The following is a 24,210-nucleotide window of genomic DNA, read 5'->3' on the forward strand; positions in this document are numbered from 1 at the left end:
CTCATGATTGCCACGTGTACGGTGGAAGTTGCTAAGGTGAATGATTAGAGTGGTGGGGGTGAGTCACAGGAAGGTCTCTCTGTTTAATTTTAATAATCATGATGGCAATGGATGATACAGAAGAACTAAGAAGCCGTCTTCAAGAGGACATAAGAAAGATAGAAAGAACGAAACAACCTTTATATTCTCAACCACGGAGTGACCAATGGCCATCTCTCAATGTTTTTTTGTGGGAAAAGGATATTCCTAAGCCACACTAAAAATGTTCAAACAACTCTCTCCTCCTTGAGATTTTCTACCATTTCCATCAAATTTATCTCCCTAATTGTACGTTACTATGAGTAAATCTTAATAAGTTTTTGTTGAATTAGACTAGTTCGATATACGACATGTGTTTCATAAAAGAAGACGCGGAGCATGTGTTTAATATATGTATAATACACTTAATAAAGTACTTACATGATATAATTTTATTGTAAGAAAAATTTTAAGATCTGAATCTTTTAAATTAAATTTTATCATTTAAATGATGTGAATGATGTACTCTATACATGAACTGGAAAATATAATAACTCAATCAGAATTGTATCATACACTAATCAATTTAAGAAAAGAAAAAAAAAACTTGACCTAGTGAGGTTTTTGAAGATTTTGTAGCATCTAAATGGAAGAAGTAGCCAGTAGGTTGACTTTGGAGAATTCAAGTGGGTGACTGGTAATTTCTTTAGCATCATCAAAATTGTAATTTTCTCACCTTTTGCTTTATCATTAGAACTTTTCTTTCACCATAAGTCTCGGAATTAGAGGATTGTTTGGTAATATAGTAGATGATAATTAGTAATTTAGTGTAAAGTAGAAAACAAAGTTGAGAGGAGACAAAATGCAAGTTGAAGGCTAGAAACCTAGCATGCTCTTGTTTGTATTCTTCCATCTCCCTTTTCATATTTGACAACAACTAAAAAGATAAAAGAGAAAAAAAAAAAAGTATGGCTCTACAAAAAGGATAAGCCTTGAAATATATATATATATATATATGAAAAATTATTCTCATCAGTTACTATTTATCACCTCACACCCTATGAAAAATATCCACGCACTCTATAAAAAAGTTATAGGTGTGGAGTGTGAGAGTGAATAGTGGCTGATGCATAGCACACCCATCTTTATTCTAAAGAAGAAAATACTTCTTTTAAAGAAAAAAAAGGAAAAGAAAAGAAAAAACATTGTCCTTCCTCTAGACATGATTGAAACCTTGAAGTCCCCAATCTCGTGGACACCCATTTTCCATTCGGTACAAAAAGTCTAATGCCCATGTTATATCTTCATTTCCACAAAGAGAAATTGAGGACATAGAGTGAAAATACAGACAATCCAAAATAACTAATAAAGAGTTATAAAGATTGGGACCATTCTAAGGATCATTCCTACTCTATATGCTTCAAATTTTGTTAACAATTAACCTTGATGTCTAGTTAGAAGGCTTTATCAATGAGCTTTATTGGTCTTTTAACCTTAATTTGATTGGATATGCATGAGAAGTGGGGTTATGTTTATTAATTATAGTCATGAATAATATCAATTATAAAGTTATTTTTGTCACAAATCTAGTTGTGAATATATTTAATAAATCTAGTTTATGCATATAAGATATATAATTGCATTTATTGGGTACTATAAAAAATTTGGGATTGATTCAACCCATTTATTAAAAGGGTAAACTCATATTGAAAATATACCGTGTTCGGATCAACCAAATATAATTTGTTTATTAGATTGTCTATGTGAGTATTATTTGATTTAATGTGTTAGAATATTATCATACTTATTATAGTATGTATGGTAATATAACTTATTTTATATCATATTTAGTTTATTATGATTTAATGTGTTAGGTTTGATTTTTTTATTTTTTATTTTGGTGTGCGGTGTGCTATTTTCGAACTGGCTAATGAGTAGAATTTTTCTTAAATATAATAACACATACACTTATATCAAAAAGGAAAAAAGGTTTTAGATATGGCAAACCGAATCTTTGAATTAACCTCCATTTTCTAGAAAAGAAAAGAAGAGAAGAAAATGGATACCTCTTAACTTTTGAGTGGGCACATATAAAGTCACAACTTTTTTGATAGAAATTTTAAAAAGAGAGAAAGAGGGAGGGATGGAAAAAGAAAATCATAGATTGAAAACTTAAAAAAAAAAAAAAAAAATTGGTGTAGCTTGATTAAATAGAAAACTAATTTAAGTAAATACTTTAAGATTTTTTTATTCACTTCAATGCTATCATTGTGTCGAGGGAGATCTTGGTCATTTTACTCATGTGAGGGACATTGCAAGAATTGTTTTAAATGAGAAATTATATATATAAATATATGTATTAAATTGATAAGCATATCTTAGAAAACATCAAATTTTGGGTAATCTATCCCATCCACCATAAACTAAACTAATTTGTATTTTCAATCTGAGCAATTTAGCAACCTAACATATTAGTACAAATCTTTTCTCATGTTTAAAACTCCATCAATTTTACTACCATATTTACCCTTATTTTTTCATATATTTAGCTTGGAAAAAAAAAACTAATTATATTCTTTAATAAATACCTTTGGCCTAATGATATTTATTTGTATCTTGTATCTTAAAGGTGAGATCTAGACCTTCTCATTGCTTAAAATATATATATATTTAGGATTTAGAAGAAGAGACATGTTACGACTACAAAGAGATTATATAAAAGTAAATTAAAAAATTAACGTGATCTCATGTAATTTATTAGATTTATTTTACAATTTAACGTACCAAATCGAGTCATGTCAGTTTGTAAGTTTGCTTGTATATATTCTCTTTGCGACTAAATCATTTATCTTAGAAATAAAGAAGATCAAATTGGCAGTAGATATTTATGAGCAAATAGTGAAACATAAACTCCAAACTATTCAGTGATTATTAAAGTGAAATTAGGAAAAGCAAATGCTGCTGCTGCCTCTCACTGTTGAGTGGAGTCGTGACTCACAATATGGATAGCTTTAAAATTTCAGGTCGAAAGTGAAAATATATAGGTTGTGTGCATGAGTGCTAGGTTCACCAATGATCCATCCACACAGCCAACAAAAGAGTGACGTGTGGAGGATTATGATTGGCGAAAGGGTCAATTGAGATAGATAAAATAAGAGGGGGAGGGCGGGGGAGGGCACTAGATGCCACACCACTTACCTCACCTGGGCTGACTTAAAAAGCTGAATGACACCACTTTGCTGCATCATAGTTCATGCCACTCCACACCTACCCCCAATCAACATTGTTCAGTTCCTACAAACAACCAACAGCTACTTGCTCTCGGGCTAAAACTGCTTCAAAGTTTTAAATTATATATATATATATATATATGTATATGTATATGTATATGTATGTATGAATGTATGTGTTGATACAGTTTTTAAGCTCCAATAAAATAAGAAAACGATCATCAAACCTATCCCAGATGATTAGAAAAACCCTGATGATGAAGTCAATAGATTTGGAGCAATGCTAGATATAGTTTTAGAATATGTAAGTATCGCGTACTCTTTTTTAAAAAAAATAGAATTTACTATTAAAAATTTTTTTTTTTTCATGTGTATCTCAGATTTACCTACTTTTTTTAAAAATGAGGAAGCAAAACTTGTACACCCTAAGATTGTAAATACTATTTCTCTTTATTTTGTTTTTACAGTGAAATCTAATTAATAGAGAGAATTTTAATATGATACAATTTTAATGAGATTCTAATGAATAAGATTAATAAACGCTTGAGGCATCACAGACTTGAAATTGTTCGATGATTGAAGTGAATACTTTGTAGAAAGTAAGATTGAGTGATTATATATACTTTGAAATGGGGCTATATTATGGCTTTTATGAATAGACTCATTGGCCGATTTTATCTCCAAATATATAATATTTGATGAGAAAAGAATTTTAAAAAAATGCATATGTATTAGGTTAAAACTAAGTAGCTTTATTGTTTAAATAATAAACAATTAATTATACTTCAACTTGATTATTAGTTCTTTTGAATAAAAATACCTTAAAAGCACATTATCCTATGTGGTTAAAAGGGTTTTGTTTTAATCAATAGAGGTCCAATAAGAAAATAATGGAGAGTTTAACATGAGATTATTATTTCTATTTCATTCTCGGTTTGGATATAAAAGTCTATCAAACTCATTTCATCTAATCATTATAATTTTTTTAAATTTTTACACAAAATATGATAAATAATTCAATTTTTTTAAATTTTTAAATAATAATAATATTAAAAAATAATCTTCTAATAATATTTTATTTAAATTTTAACTTTTATCTCAATTCATCTCATCCAATATTTTTAATTTCGTACCGTACCGGCCGGTACGGCCGAAATTTTTCGTTTCGGCCGTCCGGCCGGTACAGGTACTAGATATATACCGTACCGGCCAAAATACCGGCCGTACCGGCCGGTACCGGCCGTTTCGGCCTAAATTTCGGCCTGTACCGGCCTATATTTCGGTCGATACCGGCCGATATTTCGGCCTGTGTTTTTTTTTTTTTTTTTTTCGTTTTTTCAAACTACAAGTTTATTTTTTGACCCCCAATTTAGATTAGACTATTTATAATTTATATGTATGTATGTATTTATATATAATTTATTCATATATAAACTATTATTTTAGAATATAATTGTTATATATATTTATATATATAATTTATTCATATATCGACTATCCCGAAACGGTACACGAAACGGTACCGGTACCGAAATATTTCGTTCCAGTGTCTTGACCGGTACGCCATCCGGTACGGTATTCAAAACATTGATCTCATCTCAACTTACTATCCAAATTTCATCTAATTATCTATGGGAAATTTCCCCCGTTGTCTGGAACGATATTGGGAACACAAATTGGTCTTAATATCAGAACACGGGCCTTAGAATTACTCTTTTCAAAGTAGGAATTTTCCTCAGGTTGACCGCATCCTCTATTTCTCTGAAATTATATAATTTTGGAAATATGAATTTCACACATATTTTTCACGAGAATGCTTTAACTACCAAAGAATTTCACAAATGAATAATGTAAGGAACAAGCTCCATATACACAAATTTTATGCGAATCTTTTATAAAAAAAAATGAACCCTCCCGAAAAGCTGAATTTTTTACATTTTTTACAGTGAGGTGGAGCTTGTACATGTCCTTATTCTTTACAAAAATAAATTTTTAAACTAGCCTATTTTAATGTGATACATCAGATTATAAAATTATTTATAATTTTTTTTAAATTTTTTTATACTTGTAGCACTTCCAATTTTTTACTTGGTAGACCAGTTATTACGTATTGCATCCAACTGTGTAAAGATGCGCCTGAAGATGGACAAGTTATTGTGGAATGAGAATTGTTATAAATATAAAGAGATTATATAAAAATAAATCTATAAATTGATGTAATTTTATAGTATTTATTAGATATATTTTATAATAAAAATAATTAAATAATTAGACGTATAATATTAAATTACGTTAATTTATAAATTTATTTTTTAATAATTTATTTTTAGCTAAAATATTGATAGTTTTGGCTCCGACCGAATTAAAATAAAATAAATCCATTTTTTGTCGTCAAACTTTTTCTTTTTAACTTCAAGATAAAATAATAGCAGAATGGTTGTTTACAGGTTTGCGTTTGTGGACTGAATTTTGATCGAAAAGAAGAGGAATTTTTTATTTTTTATTTTTAAATAATGAATAAAAAATGTAAAGGTAGATGAAGTCATAGATGGAGACTTTCTACATCTGTGCAGTATCCTTATCCGTTAGATAGATCCCCAATGAAAGGCTTAGATGACGACCGCAAAGCGGAATTGACACGAGAACTGCACCAAAACTTTCAAGGCGGATGACTTGGTTGCATTGAAGTTCCCTGTGCGACTCATCTTACCCGCGTAGAATGGAAGAACAATACTAGACTTTTCCAATGTGGTCCCGTTGGGATTTTTTTTTTAGGAAAATGCTAGTTTTTCCGATGGGAGCTCGCTGGGATTTTTTTTTATTTTTTTATTAAAAAATGTTTTTTAATAGTGATGGAATTTTTTTTTAATTTTTTTAAAATATTTAAAAATATTAAAAAAATGTATGTAAAAAAAAAAAAAATTCAAATATACTAGCGGGAGCCCCTGCGGTGTCTCTAGAATGGTCCTTTTTTTTAACTTCGTCCTTAAGAAAATTCTGTTTAATGATGTGATTTTTAAAAAAACAATTATTTAAAAATATTAAAAAAATTATATAAAAAAATGTAAAAAAATAAAACATAAAATACTCTGACAGAGCGGTGGTTCTAATGTTTCTCATAATGAAATACTATTCTTTCTTTTTTAAAAAAATAAAAATTAAAAGGGTTGGAATAAGCAACCGAGAGTTCAGACATAGTTTATTTTCAAGAAACTTATCAACTCATCTCATCATTATAATTTTTTTAAATTTTCTTATAAAATAAAATAAACAATTCAACTTTTTTAAATCTCAAAACAAAAATAATATTAAAAAAATATATCCTATCAATATTTTATTCAATTTTTAATTTTAATATCAATTCATCTCATTTTATCTCATTTGAAAAAACAAACGAGACATTTAATTATAGTAACACCATAACCATTGAGAATGATATGAACTCGTAGGAATGGAATCTCTTGAACTCACAATCAATTTGAAAACTCACCCAAGAAAGCTAAAATCAAGCCAACGGAAAATTTAGACCCGTTGAAGAACTCGTTTCAAGAACTTAATTTATATAAAAATCTAGATCCGTTGAAGGACCTGTCTCAAGAACTTAAATTATAAAGAAGAACGTCACAAATGTTGTGTTATCTTTGATAAGTTCAAAAATTCATTCAAGAACAAGATAAGATAAAGTTAATTTATAATAAATAAATTCATCAAATTTCATAAAACTAATAAAAATGAGATTACAAAGCGTACGAATCCTTAGTTAATTCAAGATATGTTGAAATAGCTAGAAGCCGCACATACTCCCTGAAAATTTAATAAATCCTGGAAGTTTGAGACACCGACTTCATTGGAAATTTAATAAATCCTTAAGAATATGATACTAGGAAGAAAATGTATGGAAAAATAATATTTGTATTTATAGACTATACAAATGCTGCATACTATTTTTAAAAAAATGAATAAATATGATATTTATATAAAAATTAATTAATTTTTTAATAATAGATCTTACTTTTTTTTTAAAAAAAAAAAATGTACAGTATTTACATAACTCATGATTATATCTAACATTATTAATTTATATTAGAACATCTTACAAGTCCAAATCACTTCGAGGGTGGGTATACTATATAGCCTATAGGCATGATGTCGAACCATTGAATACTATAGATGATCAAAAGAAAAGAACAAATTCAGGAGAAGTGGGGGAGGCAGAGCCAGGGCAAGTCCTGACCCACCTGAAATCAAGGTGCATCTGCCGAATTACCATTTGTGGCTGGCGTTTTTCTATAGCTTTCATTTGGTTTTTTTTTTTTTTTTCATTTGATAAGTGAAATATATATTTTTTATTATTAAGTGACCTTTACGTATAAATATATAATTCTGCGCAACCCATCTCCCTAGTGAGTTAAACCTTCCTAATGGATTTTCTTTGAAGATCTCCTTATCGTAACCAAATCAGAACTACCCTTTCACAACTACCACTCAACTGCAATAAAATCCACAACTTTTGACAACATCTCAACACAAAATACGGAAACAAACTTCAAAACATCTGCAAATCATACTTTCAGAACACTCTCCTACCTTCAGAACACTCACACTCTCCTACTCTGCATACTAGCCAGATGATCATACAAAAAGCTTGGAACACCATCTTTTATGGCAATCCTAGTTATATTCTCTCAAAAAAATTGAAAGAGGTAAAAAAAGCTCTAAAATCTTGGAATAAAATGATTTTGGGCACATCTCTGTCACAAATCCAGACTAATGATCCAAGGAAGCTGATTTGAAAGAAAATCTCAATGAACAACTCAGAAGAGAGGAAATCCTTTGGGGGCAAAAATCTAGATTGCAACCACTATGAGGAGGCGCACAAATTCTATAGAGAGTCTTAAGATTAGTTCTAACAATTGGACTACTAATCAATTAGTGATACATAATAAATTTCTGGACCATTTCAAAGAGATATTCTAGTCATCCAATTCCATGATCTACTCTGAGTTGGAGGAACTCTTTCCTGAAAAAGTTTTTGACCATGACAACCACTTCCTCTGTGAGATTCAGACTGAAGAGGAAATTCTCTCCACTTTGAAACAAACTCCCTCAAAAAAAGCTCCGGACCCTATTGGCTTTATAAGACTATTTAACACTATTGAGAGATCATCAAAAAAGATTTCAATGCTGCCATCAAAAACTTTTCGAAAATGGGAAGCTTCTCAAAGAAATATATCATACACACATTGTTTTAATCCCCAAAACAAACAACCCAAACACTGTTCATCAATTTAGGCCAATTAGTCATTCTAATATCTATTATAAAGTCATAGCCAAAATTCTTGCAAACAGACTCAAGAAAATCATTCCCAAAATCATCTCACCCCATCAAACAGCCTTTGTCCCTAGTCGAATCATTCAAGAAAACACAATTATGGCTCAAGAGGTCTTTCATCATCTCATGAAAAAAAGGAGGAGAAAGGGACGTATGGCTATTAAAATAGATATGGAAAAGTCTTTTGACTTTATGGAGTGGAATTTTCTCTTTAAAATAATGTCAAGCCTTGGTTTTCACAACAAATGGATCAGTTGAATCCAAGAATGCACCACAACAATTTCCTATTCAGTGCGCATTAATGGCAACCCTTGTGGTTTTTTCCATCCATCCAGAGGACTTAGATAAGGAGATCATTTGTTCCCCTTCCTCTTCATCCTTGGAACTAAAGTTCTCACAAGACTCATAAGAAAAGAAGAGAATCTAGGTCACCCTAGGGACATCTCTATCAGTGGGACTAGCACTCCCATTTCTCATCTGCTCTTTACAGATGATCTCATTCTTTTTGGTAAAGTCTCTAGTCAAAATGCTCAAAGTTTCAAGAATTGTTTAGACAACTATTCTCAATGGTCTGGTAAGAAAGTTCACGTCGGCAAATCATCTATTCAATTCAGTGGTAACACTTTGCCATGGCTCAAAAGGGAAGTGAAAGAAATCTTTGACTTTGAAAGTGCTTCTTCCAAAATCAAATATCTTGGCCTCCCCCCTCTCCTTCAATGCCTAAAAAAAATCACTTTGAAAAGGTACAAGAAAAAATTATTCGGAAATTAGCAGGGTGGAAAGCTAAGCTTCTTTCATAAGTTGGTAGAACCACTTTAATAAGATCAATGACTAGCTCTACCCTTTTATCTTATGTCCACCATCTCTATTCCTAAAACTGTGACCAACAACATAGATAGAGAATTCATGAAATTTTGGTCGGGATTCCCTTCTGAAAAAACTTACAATTTAACTCATAAATCTTGGAAATCTATTTGCAAACCCAAATTTGTTGGTGGTCTTAGCTAGGGGTGTAAATTTAAACCGGAAAACCAATCCAGACCGAACTGGTTGGTCCGGTTTTGAACCGGTCCGGTCCAGTCCAGAACCGGTTCCTATATTATGAAAACCAGCCGGATCCGGTCCGGTTTCGGTTTCATAGTTTCCGGGACCGGACCGGACCGGACCGATTGGAAAAAAAATATATATATAAAAATTAATTTTATATATTATACAAAATATTTATATACATATATAAGTTTTATATATAATATATAATTATATATTAAATTTTTATATATAATTATATATCATATATGAAATAATTTCATATTATAATTTATAAATTTTAACATAAAATGTTAATCTTAAATATGAACATTTGTAATTTGTTTGATCATATGTTATTAATATAAGTATATATAAGATCATGTTATTATAATTTATAAAATAAAAGTTTAATCTTAAAGATGAAAATTTAATTGATCATATACTTTAAACATAATATATATATATATTAAATTATTAATAACAATTTATCATAACAAGTAACATTTTATTATATATTTTTTACATTTTAAAAAACCGAAATGGACCGGTTACACCCCTAATCTTAGCCTAAGGTTAACCTTTGATTTTAACAAAGCTTTACTTTGTAAAATTGGTTGGCAGATAATCAATGGTAACATTGCTATTTGGAAAAAAATGCTTACTGGAAAACACTTGAGAAACTCCTCCTTATTTGCAACCAATCAAAACCCATTGATTCATGGATATGGAAATGTATTTTAAAACAAAAGGAGTTCCTCAAAAACAGTGTTATTAGATCAACAATGGGGTTGGCACAAGGGTATGGTCCAATCCTTGGATACCCACTCTTCCTTCTGTCATACCCGTTCCAAAAATTGCCTCCATCTAGAAGGACCTTTCACTAAAAGTTTCTGAATTAACCATGGAAAAACCCAGAAGCTGGAATACAATCTTGTTACAAGCACTTCTCCATCAAGATTCAGTGAATGAAATCATGAAAATCCCTCTTGCTCAAACAAATGATCAAAACTCGAATGATAAACTCATTTGGACTCATCACACTTCTGGGAAATTCACTATTAAATCGGCTTATGCTGCTATCTCAATCAATCATAATCGCAACACCCCTGATCAGTCTAGTAATAGGAGAAAACTCTGGACAATCAACATCCAAGATAGACTGAGATTTCTTTGCTGGAAAATCCTCAATAATATCATTCCCACAAGAACTCTTTTAAAAAGATTTCTTCCTCTAAACAATGAGGAAATCCAGTGCCCGATTTGTAATACTAAGGAAGAAACTTAGAATCATCTCTTCCTAACATGCACTTTCACAAGAATTCTATGGAGGCACTCCCCTTGGCCTCTGAACATTTCTTGCTTTGCTAATAACAATATTAGCCAATGGATGGAATGCCTAATTAGTCCTTCAAGGAACCTCAATATTCCAAGCAAAGATGAGCATCACTTTCAAATATTTGCCATTATTGCTATGGACAATATTTGGTTCCTTAGAAATAAGATTGTTCAAGAGGCCTTCATACCCAACCTTGATGATTTTGTCTCTACAACTCTAAAATTTTTTTTTTTTTGATAAGTAAAAATTTATCAAAGAATATTGTGATGCTTGGGGCAATAAACAGATTAATATAAGCCATACTTGGATTGCGACACCAAGAGATCACTACATTTTAACATTTGATGTGGCGGTAAGAAGCTCAGGCAGCACAACAACAGCCATATGCAGATCAGAGGATGGCTTTCCAATATTTGTCCACACCAGATTCATCCAAAGTCTGAACCCAAATCAGGGAAAAGCTACAACAATGCTCATGGGAATAATGGAAGCTAAGGAAAAACAAATTGAGAAGATTATGATTGCATGTGATTCATTGGGAACAATGCTGGCAATGAATGAACCAGATAACATCCTAGACTAGATTGTCCAGCCTATAATTCATTATCAAGAATGCATTGCAATCCTTCCAAAGCTGGCAAACCAAGAAAATTCATCGAGATCTTAATCGATGCACGTATTCTATTGCGCAATGGGCAGCTTCCAATAGCCTCTATGGAAGCATACCCTTATTTCAATTCCACCTTGGCTGTTAAACTTTCATAGCGGTAAAGATCCACCTATTTGTCTGTAATATTTAATTGTAATGCCATTATAGGCTGAGTTTCTCTTTATTATGAATGAAGCTTGTTTTGAAAAAAGAATATATATAAATATATATATATATATAATTCTGCGCAAATCTTAAACTGAAATGGCGAAAATGAAGCTTCATGTAACGTCAATTAGCTTTAAAATAACGCCATAATGGCTGGGGGATGATGACCAAAGTTGTGCAAAAAGTGAGTAGTTATGGTCAACTTCAACTCAATCAATCCTGGGCCTAAAACAAAGATCAAAGAATAACATAAGGAGTTGAATTAAGTGAAATTTATTAATTACCTTTGTGTGCTGAGTTCAAGCCTCAAGCTATCCCCAAACTCTTTGAGCTTTGGGGCTGCCCCCAAATAAGAATACTTCTTGCTGCTTCTGATTCTTTGAAGGGCTCGCCTATATCAAGTTATTTCACTGCCCTTGACCCATCAGCCTTCGAACATGTTTCTTACCTTCCTCTGTGACATCCAAAATACTTATTTAAACCGATGAGGTGGATACAGAGTATTAAATACCAGTAAGACTGACTCCTAAATAGACAACCAAAACCGAAACACACTCTTACAAAAACATGTCGGAATCTATATTTTCAATGTTACACAGAATCATCTCATTTGAGTTTGTTGAGGGGTTTTGGTGGATGCTTGGTCCTAGTTGTGCTGTTTCATATCAGCCTGATGTATAGTCAAGTTTTTTTCTGCTTCACCCTTTTCGATTGAAGCCTGTTGATGCATGGTTTTCATCATCTCCTTCAATGTCTTTTCCTCTCCTTCAAGTTTCATTTTCATAAGGATCTCAGCTTCTTTGTCAATTGGCTTGAAGTACTCTTCAATAGCCACTTCCTGCACAAAAGCATCTTTTTGTTACATGTTGACTCAGACTTCAACAGGGGAAACAAACAAAAAGAGAACATATATGAGCTAGACGAAGATGTTATGAAAAAATGTAACATCTTCCATACTAGAGACTAGTGTCTCATTTAAGATAAACTAGAAAGGTAATCTGAACTATATCCTCTGGCACTCACCATATCACAATGAAATTATTTTTTAAAATATTTGTAGATAATTTTCTAAATTGATAAAAAGCAGAACGTATCAGAGAGTGAAGCATTTGAATTATATGAAACAGCCAAGGAAGGTATCATATCATGTCCAAAGGTACACTTAATCCAGCATAGGTCTTGGTTCTGACAAACTAGACTTGGCTGGGGTCTTCCTCTTGCCATCTGGAAAAGTGAAGTACCAGGCATTCTCACCAGTCCCTGAGCAAGTTGTCAGTGAAGTTGGGAAAGACCGAACCTGCTGCTGATGCCTCCTGAGCTTTTCTGGTTTATTTAAGCATTAATTTCAGGACTAATTTGGCACCTGTTGCTGTTTTTAATTGTATGCCTTATGGTTAATTACTTTTCAAAACCAGATTATTGAATCTTCTTTTTGTACAAGTGCTCCTTTATTTGATCTTCTTATGTTTGAAGCAGTCTGATGTTTAGCTATGTATGGGACATTTTTTTTGCAATGACTGGTTGACAATAATGGGAATGAGTAGTTACTTATCCTTAATAAGGGAGCTTACAGTTGTCATCTAGCTTTGCTCAATCAGTAAACCATCCTTTCTCATCTCAAAAGTTCTAACACTACTGATTACAAAATGTCTCAACCGCACAATGAAATAAACTTAAAAAAATTAAAAAAAAATTACCGAGTCACATAACTTCTAAGAACCGGATTCAAAACATCAGTGGTGGCACTTTTTAACTCAACCCATTTGTGGTAACTCTTTTTGTCTTCTTCAGAATAGACTCAAAGATAGAGGAGACTTTAAAGAGCTTTTGTCAAGCTAAAAACTAGAAGTCAGTGCTGTAGCAGTACGGTCTCGGACTCACAAAATACAAGTTTTGCTGTGGGAATTTTGCGATAGCTAGAGTTTTCTTCACTTTGAGACACAATCAGTTTCAAAATATCACAAAAATTCAGAGTTGTTTTTAGCTTCTCTTTCTAAAAACTCTGGAATGTTCCATCAGAACTAGCATGGGATAGTGATACATAGTTAAGACATAAGGCAACCTTCCACAATCGCCAACTATGACGGCTTTAGTATAAATGTATGTCCGCAAAAATATGAGTTCTCCTGCAAGCTGTAACACACTGGTGTCTTTGTGAAGTCTGATGTATGGTTGGCAGGAGCTAGGGCTAGGGGTTTGTGGGTGGGACCCTAGGGAGGAACAAAGGTCCCACCCATACCTGTGGTCCAACCTGATCATATCATGTGCATACAATCTGTGTGGAATTTGGGTGAGCGCTGTAGATGAGAAGTCTCAGGTATTTTTCATTTGTTTTCTTTCACTTTTCACAAACTGTGGCTGAGAAGGGATTTTATCCCAACATTTGGTTCCTAGGTTCAAGCTCAACATTTATTACTTAGAAGCCCATATTACCAATAAAATTTTTTCAGGAATAAATTCAAGCACATTCTGAAGTAGAATTTCAAATAATCCAATAGTGCTTTGTCAAATATCCTATGTCAATGAAATTAAACTTACCGTCTCTTCAAGCTTCTTGTTTAAAGTTTGCATCTCCTCAACCATACGTCGAACCTCTGCTAAAATAGCCTGCTCTGGAATCCTTCTTAAGGTTGCCTTCCTTTCTTGTGCCTACATAGAGAGTGTCAACAGTGAAGTACATTGATATGAAACATGTTTATCGTTTATCATACGCGAGAGAGTGACTGCTCAATATGACAATAAAAATACTTGGGGGGGGGGGGGGGGGGGGGGGGTATGGGAGATGGGGTTTGTTTGCTAATATAACCGATATCATACTTAAAAACATGATTCTCATAAGATCACGTGTGCCATCGAAAAGAAGTGTCTTGTCCGTCAAGTCTTGCATATCTTTCAGAAAACTGAGTTTATAGAAGCAATTAACATGCCTCCTCCATAATCAAATTTCAAACACTTGACAGATATAGATAACTCAACGGTTGCCTTCCGGCTTCCTGCAATATGATCATTACTCTTCATACAACAGTTGCCTTGACGCTTCCTACAATAGGGGAGAGGCTCATGTAGGAAGCCTGATCTGGGCTGCCCCATGGTGTCCAGAGTTCTAGTCGCCAAGAATCTGGGCTGCCCCGTGGTGGCTACTCTCTGGCCACCAAGGGCGGCTGCCCAATCTGGGCTGCCCATAGTGGCAGGATAGTTCACATCCAAACATACTTTTAATGGGTCACGCCATTTTTTTTAAAACTCTATCAAAACATCCTCTAAAAGTTTTTTTACAGCTATTTATAAACACTTAAACTATTCATGAAAACTTCTAACATCCAAATATCATCTCAATTTTTTCATTGACCAAACTAACATTTTCCGTTAACTTCAAATTTCCGCTCCTACCAAACACAAAAAGGTAAAAAAATAAATAAATAAATTACTGAAAATTATTTCCACTGAAACAAACATAACCTAGCATATGATACAATTAAAAAAATTATATTTGGAAGCCGGTGTGCAAAGCACACCCTCCATGTCATTGACATGGCAAAATTTGATTTGCTACAAAAATTTAAAATTAAAATTTTTTACAAATCAAGTCTTACCGTGTCAATAAAATGGAGGGTGTGCTTTGCACACCGGCTTCCAAGTATAAGAACTCATACAATTATACTTCAAAACATGAAAGCGAAAAAGCCACATTTGAATATAAAAATGAACATAACAGATGCAAGTACAATGCTCATTTCTGGTTGGAACGGTTCTATTCATTCTCATATGAAAAGATGAGATGAATCTATTTCTTGAAAGTTCAGCATTAACGAAGTTGATCATTTGGTGTGAACGTACATCAAAGACAGGCAAGCAAGACCGAGAAGCTTTGTATGTCTTATAGGTAGCCAAAAAAATACACCATAGATAAAAGCGAGCCCAATCTTTTGACACCAAGCCTTGCCAGAATAGAAGCAAAGCAATGCACGCCAAAGATTTCTATACTGAGAAAATGCAATATCAATGGTGAAGCCATAAAAAATTGGTGCTTGTAACTAGGTCCATTCACCTAGTTACAAGTCAGGAACTAGAAAAAGAAAACATTAACTACAACTAAAACAAGCAAAACCTGAGACACGTTTATAAAACAAGAATAAAATATTACAGCGACGACATGGAAATGTAACCAAAACCTGCTGTATACGCTTCTCAAGCTGCAACCTGAATGCTCGGATTCTCCGCTCTTCATATCCGGAAAGAACCCTCACATAGAATAGCGCTTTTCTTCCAAAATCTAATAGCTTATCCATATTATAATTCGACAACAATCTTCCTTCAACTTTTCCTGCAAGAACCAGATTCATTTAATTGAATTAATTTGTTTGTCACTTTTGGAGAAACTCTTGTTCGGATTCTTCATATACGTGTTTATGATATATATATATAACTCATTCGATTCAGTAGCATATAAATTACATTTTCTCAGAATTAAATGCAGCGGTTGAAGTGTGAGACTTGTACCCCGTTTGGTCGCCAAGAAAATTCAGGAAAAGACTGGGTCAGGTGCCGCTTAGCTCAAAGTTAGCAAGTAAATTTTCGTCTCTTAAAGCTTCAAAAAAATTAAACCGATTTCGAACAAGAACCTCAAAATTGAATTCGAGATTGAAGATAAATAAATTAATAATGAAATTGATATTAGATACAAAAAAGATAAGAAAATAAAGGAAAAGAGAGGAATGAGATTCTGACATTTGAATGGAAAATTGGCATGGTGGGATTCTGAGGGAGAACCGGAACAGTGTGAGCGACTCTGAGTGTGAGCGGTTTGGCGGTGCTGGAACACGTCCGTTTGGGTGTACTTTACTTCTAGGGTTATCCCAGCTCCGGATTAGATAAACTTCTTGTCGAAACGACCCAACGTTTTAACAAATGATATTTAATATATATATATATATATATATATATATTAACAGTGATTTTAAAGAAAATTAATAAGAAAAAATCTATTTAAAAACTTTATTTATTTTTAAGAGTTTTGTTACTTATTATCTCACACACCACAATTGTTTTTATTTATTTTATTTTTTTCCTCTTAAACTAATTGAATTATTTTACTCATCATCCATACATCAAATATTTACTTACTAAGAAAAAAATATTAAAAAGATAAAAAAATCATGTGTAGTATATGATTGTAAAAATGATAAGTATAATTTTTCTATTTTCAACACATTCAGCACATTGTGGTGTGGAAGCTTTCTACATCAACTATGCTAAAAACTAATTGATATTTTTAGGTTTTTTAAAGGGGTAATTCTATGCATCAGCCTACACACTTCACACACAATCCATTCAATTTTTTTTTTTTAAACCTCAATACACTAAGTGTGTTGAGTGTGTGATGAATAGTAGGCTGATGCAAATATTTTTCCTTTTTAAAGGGATGCTGCTAGCGGGCCACCGTACTGCTAGGCTGCTAGCTGAAATTTTTTTGTTTTTTTTTACCGTTGGGCAACTAGCTAATTGAAATTTATTTTCTTTTCTTTTTTTAAAAAAAATTAACATCCTTGATTATTAAGAAAAAAATTTAAAATATATACAACTTCACTAATAGTCACTTTCTAAATCACTTTCTAAATCATTTTCTAAATCATTAAATAAGATTGAGGGGCAAACTTATGGGTTTATTTAGCATTTTCCTTTTTAAAGTTATAATAGGTCTCACTTTAAGTTGTGTACTAACATACCGGTTTATGTGTAGTAAAACTAAATTAATACATGGTTCTTGGGTTTGAAAATTTTTATTATTAATTAAGCCCACATCTAGTAAAATGGTTACATTACATAATTTCAATTTGAAAGATAAATTTTGATTACTTAATGTGCTTTACAGTTTACACATCAATTTAAATGGAAAATAATTCACTTAAAACTATTTTACAATAACTTTACAACTCTAATAAAATGAAGGGTGATTTTGTAACATTGAAATTTATTGTTAATGAAGCAGTACGTCGGTATGATTGTATTGATTGATTAAAAATAAGTTGTATAAAAATTATAAAGAAAAGTGTATCATTAACCAGCTTAAAGGTCATGTTTTGATATAGAAATGGTTATATCTCATCTCTTCTTATCATTACATCTTTATTAAATTTTTAAATAAAATATAATAAATAATTTATTTTTTTAAAATTTTAAAATAATAATAATATTTTATTTAATTTTTAATTTTTATTTAAAATTATCTCATCTCTTCTCACTATCGACCTTAATATAGAACTCGTGAGTTCAAAGCCAATTCCAATTATGGTGAGAGGATTGTCAAAAGTTGCTTTTTAATTAGATTTTCTGTTTGGTAAAATAGAAAACCATCCGTAAGCTATTTGTTCGAATAATTAAAATAGTCATATTAAAAGTAATATTATTTTTTATTCTCGATCCATCATCTTTACTTATATGTAAAATATTTTAAATAATTTTATAAATCAACCACCTAAATAAAAAACCAATTAAAATCAGAAACTTCCATTCATAAGATTGAAAGTGACAAATGTAAGATGAAGAATTTATATCTAACTCATAAAATTGTCCGCTAATACAAGGCATGTAAATTGTAAAGTGATTTAAGAAAAATATAATTTTTGAGTAAAAAAATAAAAAATAAAAGTAGAAAAGATTTATAGCAGGAGAATATAATCACAACATTCAGAGAGTACAATGACAAAATATTGTTTATGCAATTAACTTAAGCCTAGTTTGGATAGAGAGATATTTTCGTCTTATCTCATCTGATCTCAATGTCTAAATACTATGAATACAAATATTTTTTAATTTCAAATATTAAAACTTTTTCATCTAATCATTATTTAATTATTACAACTTTATCAAATTTCTAAACAAAACATAAAAAATAATTTAATTTTTTCAAATTTAAAACAAAAACAATATTAAAAAATTATGAGTCAGGCTACTCTGCCGACCAGAGTAGTCCGCTCAAAGTTACTACCCCTCACTTTTTGGTTTTTTTTTTCTTTTCACATTTTTTTAATGTATTTAAATATTTTTAAAAAAATAAAAAAATACTTCAATATATTAAAATCACTTCCTTAATCATTAAGTAAAAAAAATGGCAAGCAGTACATTTGAGCGGTATGTTTGAGGCAGCATAGTAGACTTTTTCAAAAATTATATTCTAACAACATTTTTACTCTATATTTTTATTTTTATTCAATTTGTTATCTCTCATATTCTAAAACTCTATAAAATATTTTAACTCAAACTATTTCTGGAATACTGGCATTGAATTATAAAAATGCCAATGAAATGCATAATTTGACTTATAACTATCATAACTAAGAGAATGGGACAGTAGTTCATTTTGTGTATGGTGCTCGCGTGGATGAATTATTTGGTAACGCTGTCATCTTGAGACTGGGCAGTGTTTTTCTTATGCATTCTCATGTGTTTTGAACAACTGGAATTACCTGCTGGAATGATAGTTATGTGTTTTGAACGACTGAAATTACCTGCTGCTGATGGTTACCTGTCGCTGTTTCAATTGTGGAATTACCTGCTGCTGATGGAATTGATGTTGTGAAATTGTGGAATTAGTTACGTGCGCCTACTGTTTTGTTTTAATTGTGAAGTGTTGTTGTGGAATTAGTTATATTGTTGATGTGTTTTAAATGATCCTGGTTGTTTATTAATCACTTTGAGTTGTTGTTGGATTATGTAACTATTACTAGTGTGGGGTTGATATAATTCAGTGGCCTGGAATTAAATGAAGAAAAATTCTTGTTGGAAGCGATTTCGTGTACTAATATTAAATATAAAATATTCGTTTAATAAAATAATGTGAATTGAAGACGGAAATAATTTTCATGAAATAAAGAACCTTATTCTTCTTCTTTTTTTTTTTTATAATAAAAAAAGGTATGTAAGTGTTAATATGCGCTTTAGTGTGCGAAATCGTTTATACCTAATAAGCCCCTTAAATGAAACTTGAGTCCGAGATGGTCATCAAACATAGTAGCATAGATAATATTTTAATATTATCTTTGACTAATAGATTGATAATCTAATGTGAAAATAAGTTTTGAATGAAATAGTCATATACAAAATCATGTAATATTATGTAAATTTTACATTTACATTTGTATAATTCAATGAGGATGCTCGGTTGCATTTAGATAGCGAGATAATTTTTAGGTATTCTGTAAATAATAGTGAAAAAATAATTATAGAACATTAAATAGTAATAAATAATAGTAATAAATAAGTAATAAATAATAATAAAATAATAAATAATAATAAAGATACTTGAGAATATCTCTGTAGCCAAACTTCTCATTTCATCTCAACTCAAATATTTCACTACTACTTACAAACCATCTCAATTCACTATCCAAGACCTTAAACTCATATATCGCACCCCCATCATAATCCTTTGCCACTTGAACAATCCCCCAAGGAATTCAAGAAGCTTACCATTATCATGAAAATAAAAGATGCCCAACGTATATAGGGTTGATTGCCAAAACTATAATTAATAGGAAAAACAACAAAAAAAAGAGAGAAAAAAAAAAAAAAGAGATGCAAGAATATATTGGTTTTTTATTCCGACGGGCAGGCAATTCTAAAGTTTGAAACCAGACTTGAAAAGAATGATAAACCAGAAACCTCAGGTCGGATTTGAATTCAATGTCGATTCTGAGACTTGACTTGAATGGTATGGTGAATCATTTACACCACAAATACAACGCCAAGAATGAACATCCATTATAGTCTAATGAAAGCTGTAACCACAGAGAGAGTCATTATCATTCAGGAATTCCAAACACGCACCAAGAGCCAAAAAGAAAAGCTAATTACAACACAACTAACCAGGAAATAAAATCATAGTATATTTCAGTAATCACGTTCCATTAAGAAAACAGACATTATAGACAACTAGCTAGATTTTGGCAAACTTGGTATCAGGAAAACATTCAATCCCTCCTTTTCTTCTTCTTCTTGTCACTCTTGTCGATGGAATTCTTCAACTGCACGACAAATAAGGCCATGTAAGCACACTAACATATACATATGCACTAGGAGTAAATTAATAATTTTTATGGTTAACACCACAAAGGAAAAAAGGTGGGTTTCGACACTTCCTATGGCGTTCAAGTTTAACTCACCATAATAGTGAGAATTCGGACAAAGACAGCGACAAAATCAGTGAAAAGAAGCAGTGCATGATTCACATAGTCCAAATCACCATGGTGTGCTTTCTCAATTATTTCCTGAGTGTCCACAATTGTGAAGCCTACAAACACCAGAAGCCCAAAATACAACTGCAAAAGTAATCAAGAAAACAGATTAATCGAGCTGCTGCTAGTAGCCACCTATTTCAATAACCAATATAGACTATAACATGATAAAAAAACAGAAGACTTTGATTATAATCTCCTCACCTCAAACTTGAATATGGCTGCAGAACCCCCAAAAATAGAAGACGCAAAATGCAGCCACAAAAGGATGCTGAGGCCAGAAGAAAGCAGGCCACCAAGGTACAGGTACTCTCTACGCCTTGCCAACATGGCTGCTAATGAAAAACAACTGAACGCCAGTGCAGTACCCACAAAGGCACTGACCAAAATACTGGAAGTGGGGGGAACAAATATTTCATGCATCAGTATGAGCTATTTCAACATCACTTCAAAAGTAAGAATGTGTATGTGCGCGTGTGTGAGAGAGAGAGAGAGAGAGAGAGATGAATATACAACAAACATATGAAGAGGCAAAAAAACACAAATATCTCGAGTAAAATATGACATTAAAGAGTACATTATGACACTATCAAGAGGCAAGCACAAGTATACTGGTAGTCTGGTAAGCATATTTTCTCCGAATAAGGTGCATAAGAGCATATCCACATTTTAAGCAGAACATATAACTTAGCAACATTTTTTTTTTTTTTTTGATAAGTTGATAGCAACGTTAATTGATCATAAATGGTAGCTATACATATATTAAAAAAGGCTAAATCAAAATGATCCCATAGATGAAATAACATACTGGACAGTGGATCCAGTTCATGATCTATACGGAAAATTCTCAACCATACCAATTGAGCAAGAATATAGTAAGCAACATTTGATAAATGGGGAACACACCTTGGGTCAATCTCAATAGCTAAATCAATCAGGGGGCCAATTGAAGCCCCCTCAAAGACAGCAGCTGCCATCAATAGTGCAACCCTTTTTTGCTGCTTACCAAGAAAACACAATACAAAGACAAAAAAATATATATATTAAAAATTCAGAAAGTTTTCTAAACTGAAAACAGCAGGTTGAGCAGAGAACAAATCATAGACAATTAGATGATACCTCTTGTTGAGAAGGAGTGGATAGTAGCCAAATCATGCTTCCCATGCATGCAAACGTTGTAAGGAGACCACCAATGTTCCAGAGAAGATGCAGGTAAGCCCCGGCAGCAGAAGCAATCAAGGCACAGCATAATGACAGGTAGACCTATACAATCGATGAAATTAGACGAGGAATGAAATTGTTAAGAAAAAACAACAGGAGTTTCTCTTTAAGCCCAAATGTCTTTCAAGAGGGATAACTGAATACCAAAAGAAGAAGAAAAAATCCTGAAAAAATCTATGATTCAAAAAACAGAATTCACAGAAACTCATTCAACAAAACCTAAAGTCAACCACTATAAATTTCCACCCAACATCAACTCAAACGAAGAAAAAACAATCATATTTCCTACAATTCTTTATCTGAGTTTTCACAACAACTACACAAGAAAATCTTTTTATTTTTTATTTTTATAAGCAACTACACAAGAAAATCTTATTGTAACCATTTCAAGAAATTGACGGGAAATACTAGCTTGTTACTCTTCATCCTAAACCTCATCTATCCCCAGTCACACTTGGTGAGTGACACATTTCAAGTGATTTCTTCTATCAACCACTTAAATGAAAATCACTTACATGTGCCACATCACCAAGTTTTATTCGGGATAATATCATCTAGGATGAAAAAGAGCATTATTTTTTACAAAAACAAAAAGAAGAATGCTAGAAGCGCCACAATTTTCAAACATGATTTAACAAATTGGTGTGTCACATCAAAAACTTTAAGATAAAAAAGTCAACTTTATTTAAAACATTGGCCACGTAACACCAATCACATTAACTGTCATCTTACATAGAATTTTGCAGGAAAACTAGTATCTTGTATTTTCCAGAAAAACCAGCAAGTTTCCCTCGCTCAACCTCTCACTATTTCGTTGTCCCTAATTTCTCCGCAACCAACAAAGGAAATAGCGCTATTACTAGGGAGAAAAAAAATTACAAGTTAACTCCAGATGTAACCAATCAAGTAAACACGACCCAGAACCTTTTCCCCTCATCCGTTCATTTCTTTCTTCCTATTTTCCCCGTAACGAAATAAAGAAATTTGGTCTAAGTAACGAAAAAAAGGAGAAAAAACTGTAATCCTAGAAGTCTATCAACAAACATCCAAATCAAACTCTCAGTTTTCCCCTCTTCACTGTCTTCTCCAAACAGAAGTTCCAAATACTAAAGAGAGAAATTTCTCCAACACAAAATTGTCTCATCCACATGTAATAGAAATCCAAAGCAACTCTAAAATATCAGATCAGCTTCTTCTCCTACCACATCCCTTTTCCATCAATTTTCACGCTAACCAGACGAAACCTAACAGAGAAAAAGTTTGTTCGAGAAAATGTCACATAAATATAGAACACAAAAGTTCAAAAAACTATGAAATGCAAGATCGTTTGCCTTTTCTTTCGCTTTCACCCATCAATTCTCACCGTAATCAAACAAATCCGAACAAGGAGAAAAATCATTCCGACAAAATCAGTACCTGTTTGAGATGAGTCTGGACGACGGGAGAGATCTGGCCAAAACTCTTGAGAGAATCGTAGCTCCAGCGGCTTCGTGAAGACGACTGGGAACCAAAAAAGGATGAGAACGCGTCCATGGAATTTCGATCGTACCGAGAGAAATTGCGAAAGAAGGAAAAAGAAAACTATTTCGATTGGAAGGGTCCAGAAAGTATACGAAAGACCGAAGCTACAGATTTGGTGATTTATCGTCCTATTATTATATAGAAGTGGCTGGAGAGGCCAGGTAGTTTCAAAGAATTTGCAATACCGTAGTGAAGTTACCATAATAACCTTTTCTCTATATTTAATAATTTTTTTTATAGTCGGTGTGTATAGAGCATATCATACTCATAACTTTAAGGATTCGTTTGGTTTCAAAAATCTTCTCAACTCATCTCAATTCATCATTATAACTTTTTTAAATCTCAACATAAAATATAATAAACAATTCAATTTTTTCAAATCTCAAAATAATAATAATATTAAAAAATAATATTCTAACAATATTTTATCATCTCAAGATTTTCAACTCAACTCAATTCAACTCACTTCAACA

General features: G+C 32.0%; 2 protein-coding genes across 4 annotated transcripts; both read right to left on the reverse strand.

Moving 5' to 3' along the window:
* Window positions 1–12,019: 12,019 nt before the first annotated feature.
* Window positions 12,020–16,646, reverse strand: LOC108994434. 3 transcript variants are annotated; one of them, XM_018969653.1, is made up of 5 exons: window positions 16,491–16,646; window positions 16,263–16,350; window positions 15,935–16,086; window positions 14,301–14,411; window positions 12,020–12,600 (listed from the first exon to the last, which is right to left on the reverse strand). In XM_018969653.1, the coding sequence occupies exons 3-5, from the start codon at window positions 16,049–16,051 to the stop codon at window positions 12,409–12,411; spliced, it is 420 nt and encodes a 139-aa protein (XP_018825198.1). In that variant the 5' UTR covers window positions 16,052–16,086; window positions 16,263–16,350; window positions 16,491–16,646; the 3' UTR covers window positions 12,020–12,408. The 3 variants fall into 3 exon arrangements, with proteins under 3 accessions (XP_018825198.1, XP_018825199.1, XP_035549645.1); XM_018969654.1 differs by having other exon boundaries at window positions 16,218–16,350; XM_035693752.1 differs by lacking the exon at window positions 16,263–16,350.
* A 3,786-nt stretch (window positions 16,647–20,432) lies between these two features.
* Window positions 20,433–23,910, reverse strand: LOC108994397 (bax inhibitor 1-like). Its single transcript, XM_018969592.2, has 6 exons — window positions 23,633–23,910; window positions 22,115–22,258; window positions 21,902–21,993; window positions 21,200–21,386; window positions 20,924–21,079; window positions 20,433–20,785 (listed from the first exon to the last, which is right to left on the reverse strand). Exons 1-6 carry the CDS (start codon window positions 23,747–23,749, stop codon window positions 20,732–20,734), a joined length of 750 nt encoding a protein of 249 aa, XP_018825137.1. The 5' UTR covers window positions 23,750–23,910; the 3' UTR covers window positions 20,433–20,731.
* Window positions 23,911–24,210: the final 300 nt, after the last annotated feature.

Source organism: Juglans regia, chromosome 9 (assembly GCF_001411555.2).
Source record: "Juglans regia cultivar Chandler chromosome 9, Walnut 2.0, whole genome shotgun sequence".
NCBI lineage: Eukaryota > Viridiplantae > Streptophyta > Magnoliopsida > Fagales > Juglandaceae > Juglans > Juglans regia.

Coding starts and splice junctions, on each gene's coding strand:
- LOC108994397 (XM_018969592.2), bottom strand. CDS start 23,749: ATGGACGCGTTCTCATCCTTTTTTGGTTCCCAGTCGTCTTCACGAAGC. Junction 21,994..22,114: donor CCACTCCTTCTCAACAAGAG/GTATCATCTAAT, acceptor CTTGGTAAGCAG/CAAAAAAGGGTTGCACTATT. Junction 20,786..20,923: donor TCCGAATTCTCACTATTATG/GTGAGTTAAACT, acceptor TTTGTCGTGCAG/TTGAAGAATTCCATCGACAA.
- LOC108994434 (XM_035693752.1), bottom strand. CDS start 16,051: ATGGATAAGCTATTAGATTTTGGAAGAAAAGCGCTATTCTATGTGAGG. Junction 14,412..15,934: donor TTGAGAAGCGTATACAGCAG/GTTTTGGTTACA, acceptor CTCTCTATGTAG/GCACAAGAAAGGAAGGCAAC. Junction 12,601..14,300: donor ACAAGAAGCTTGAAGAGACG/GTAAGTTTAATT, acceptor GCTTTTGTGCAG/GAAGTGGCTATTGAAGAGTA.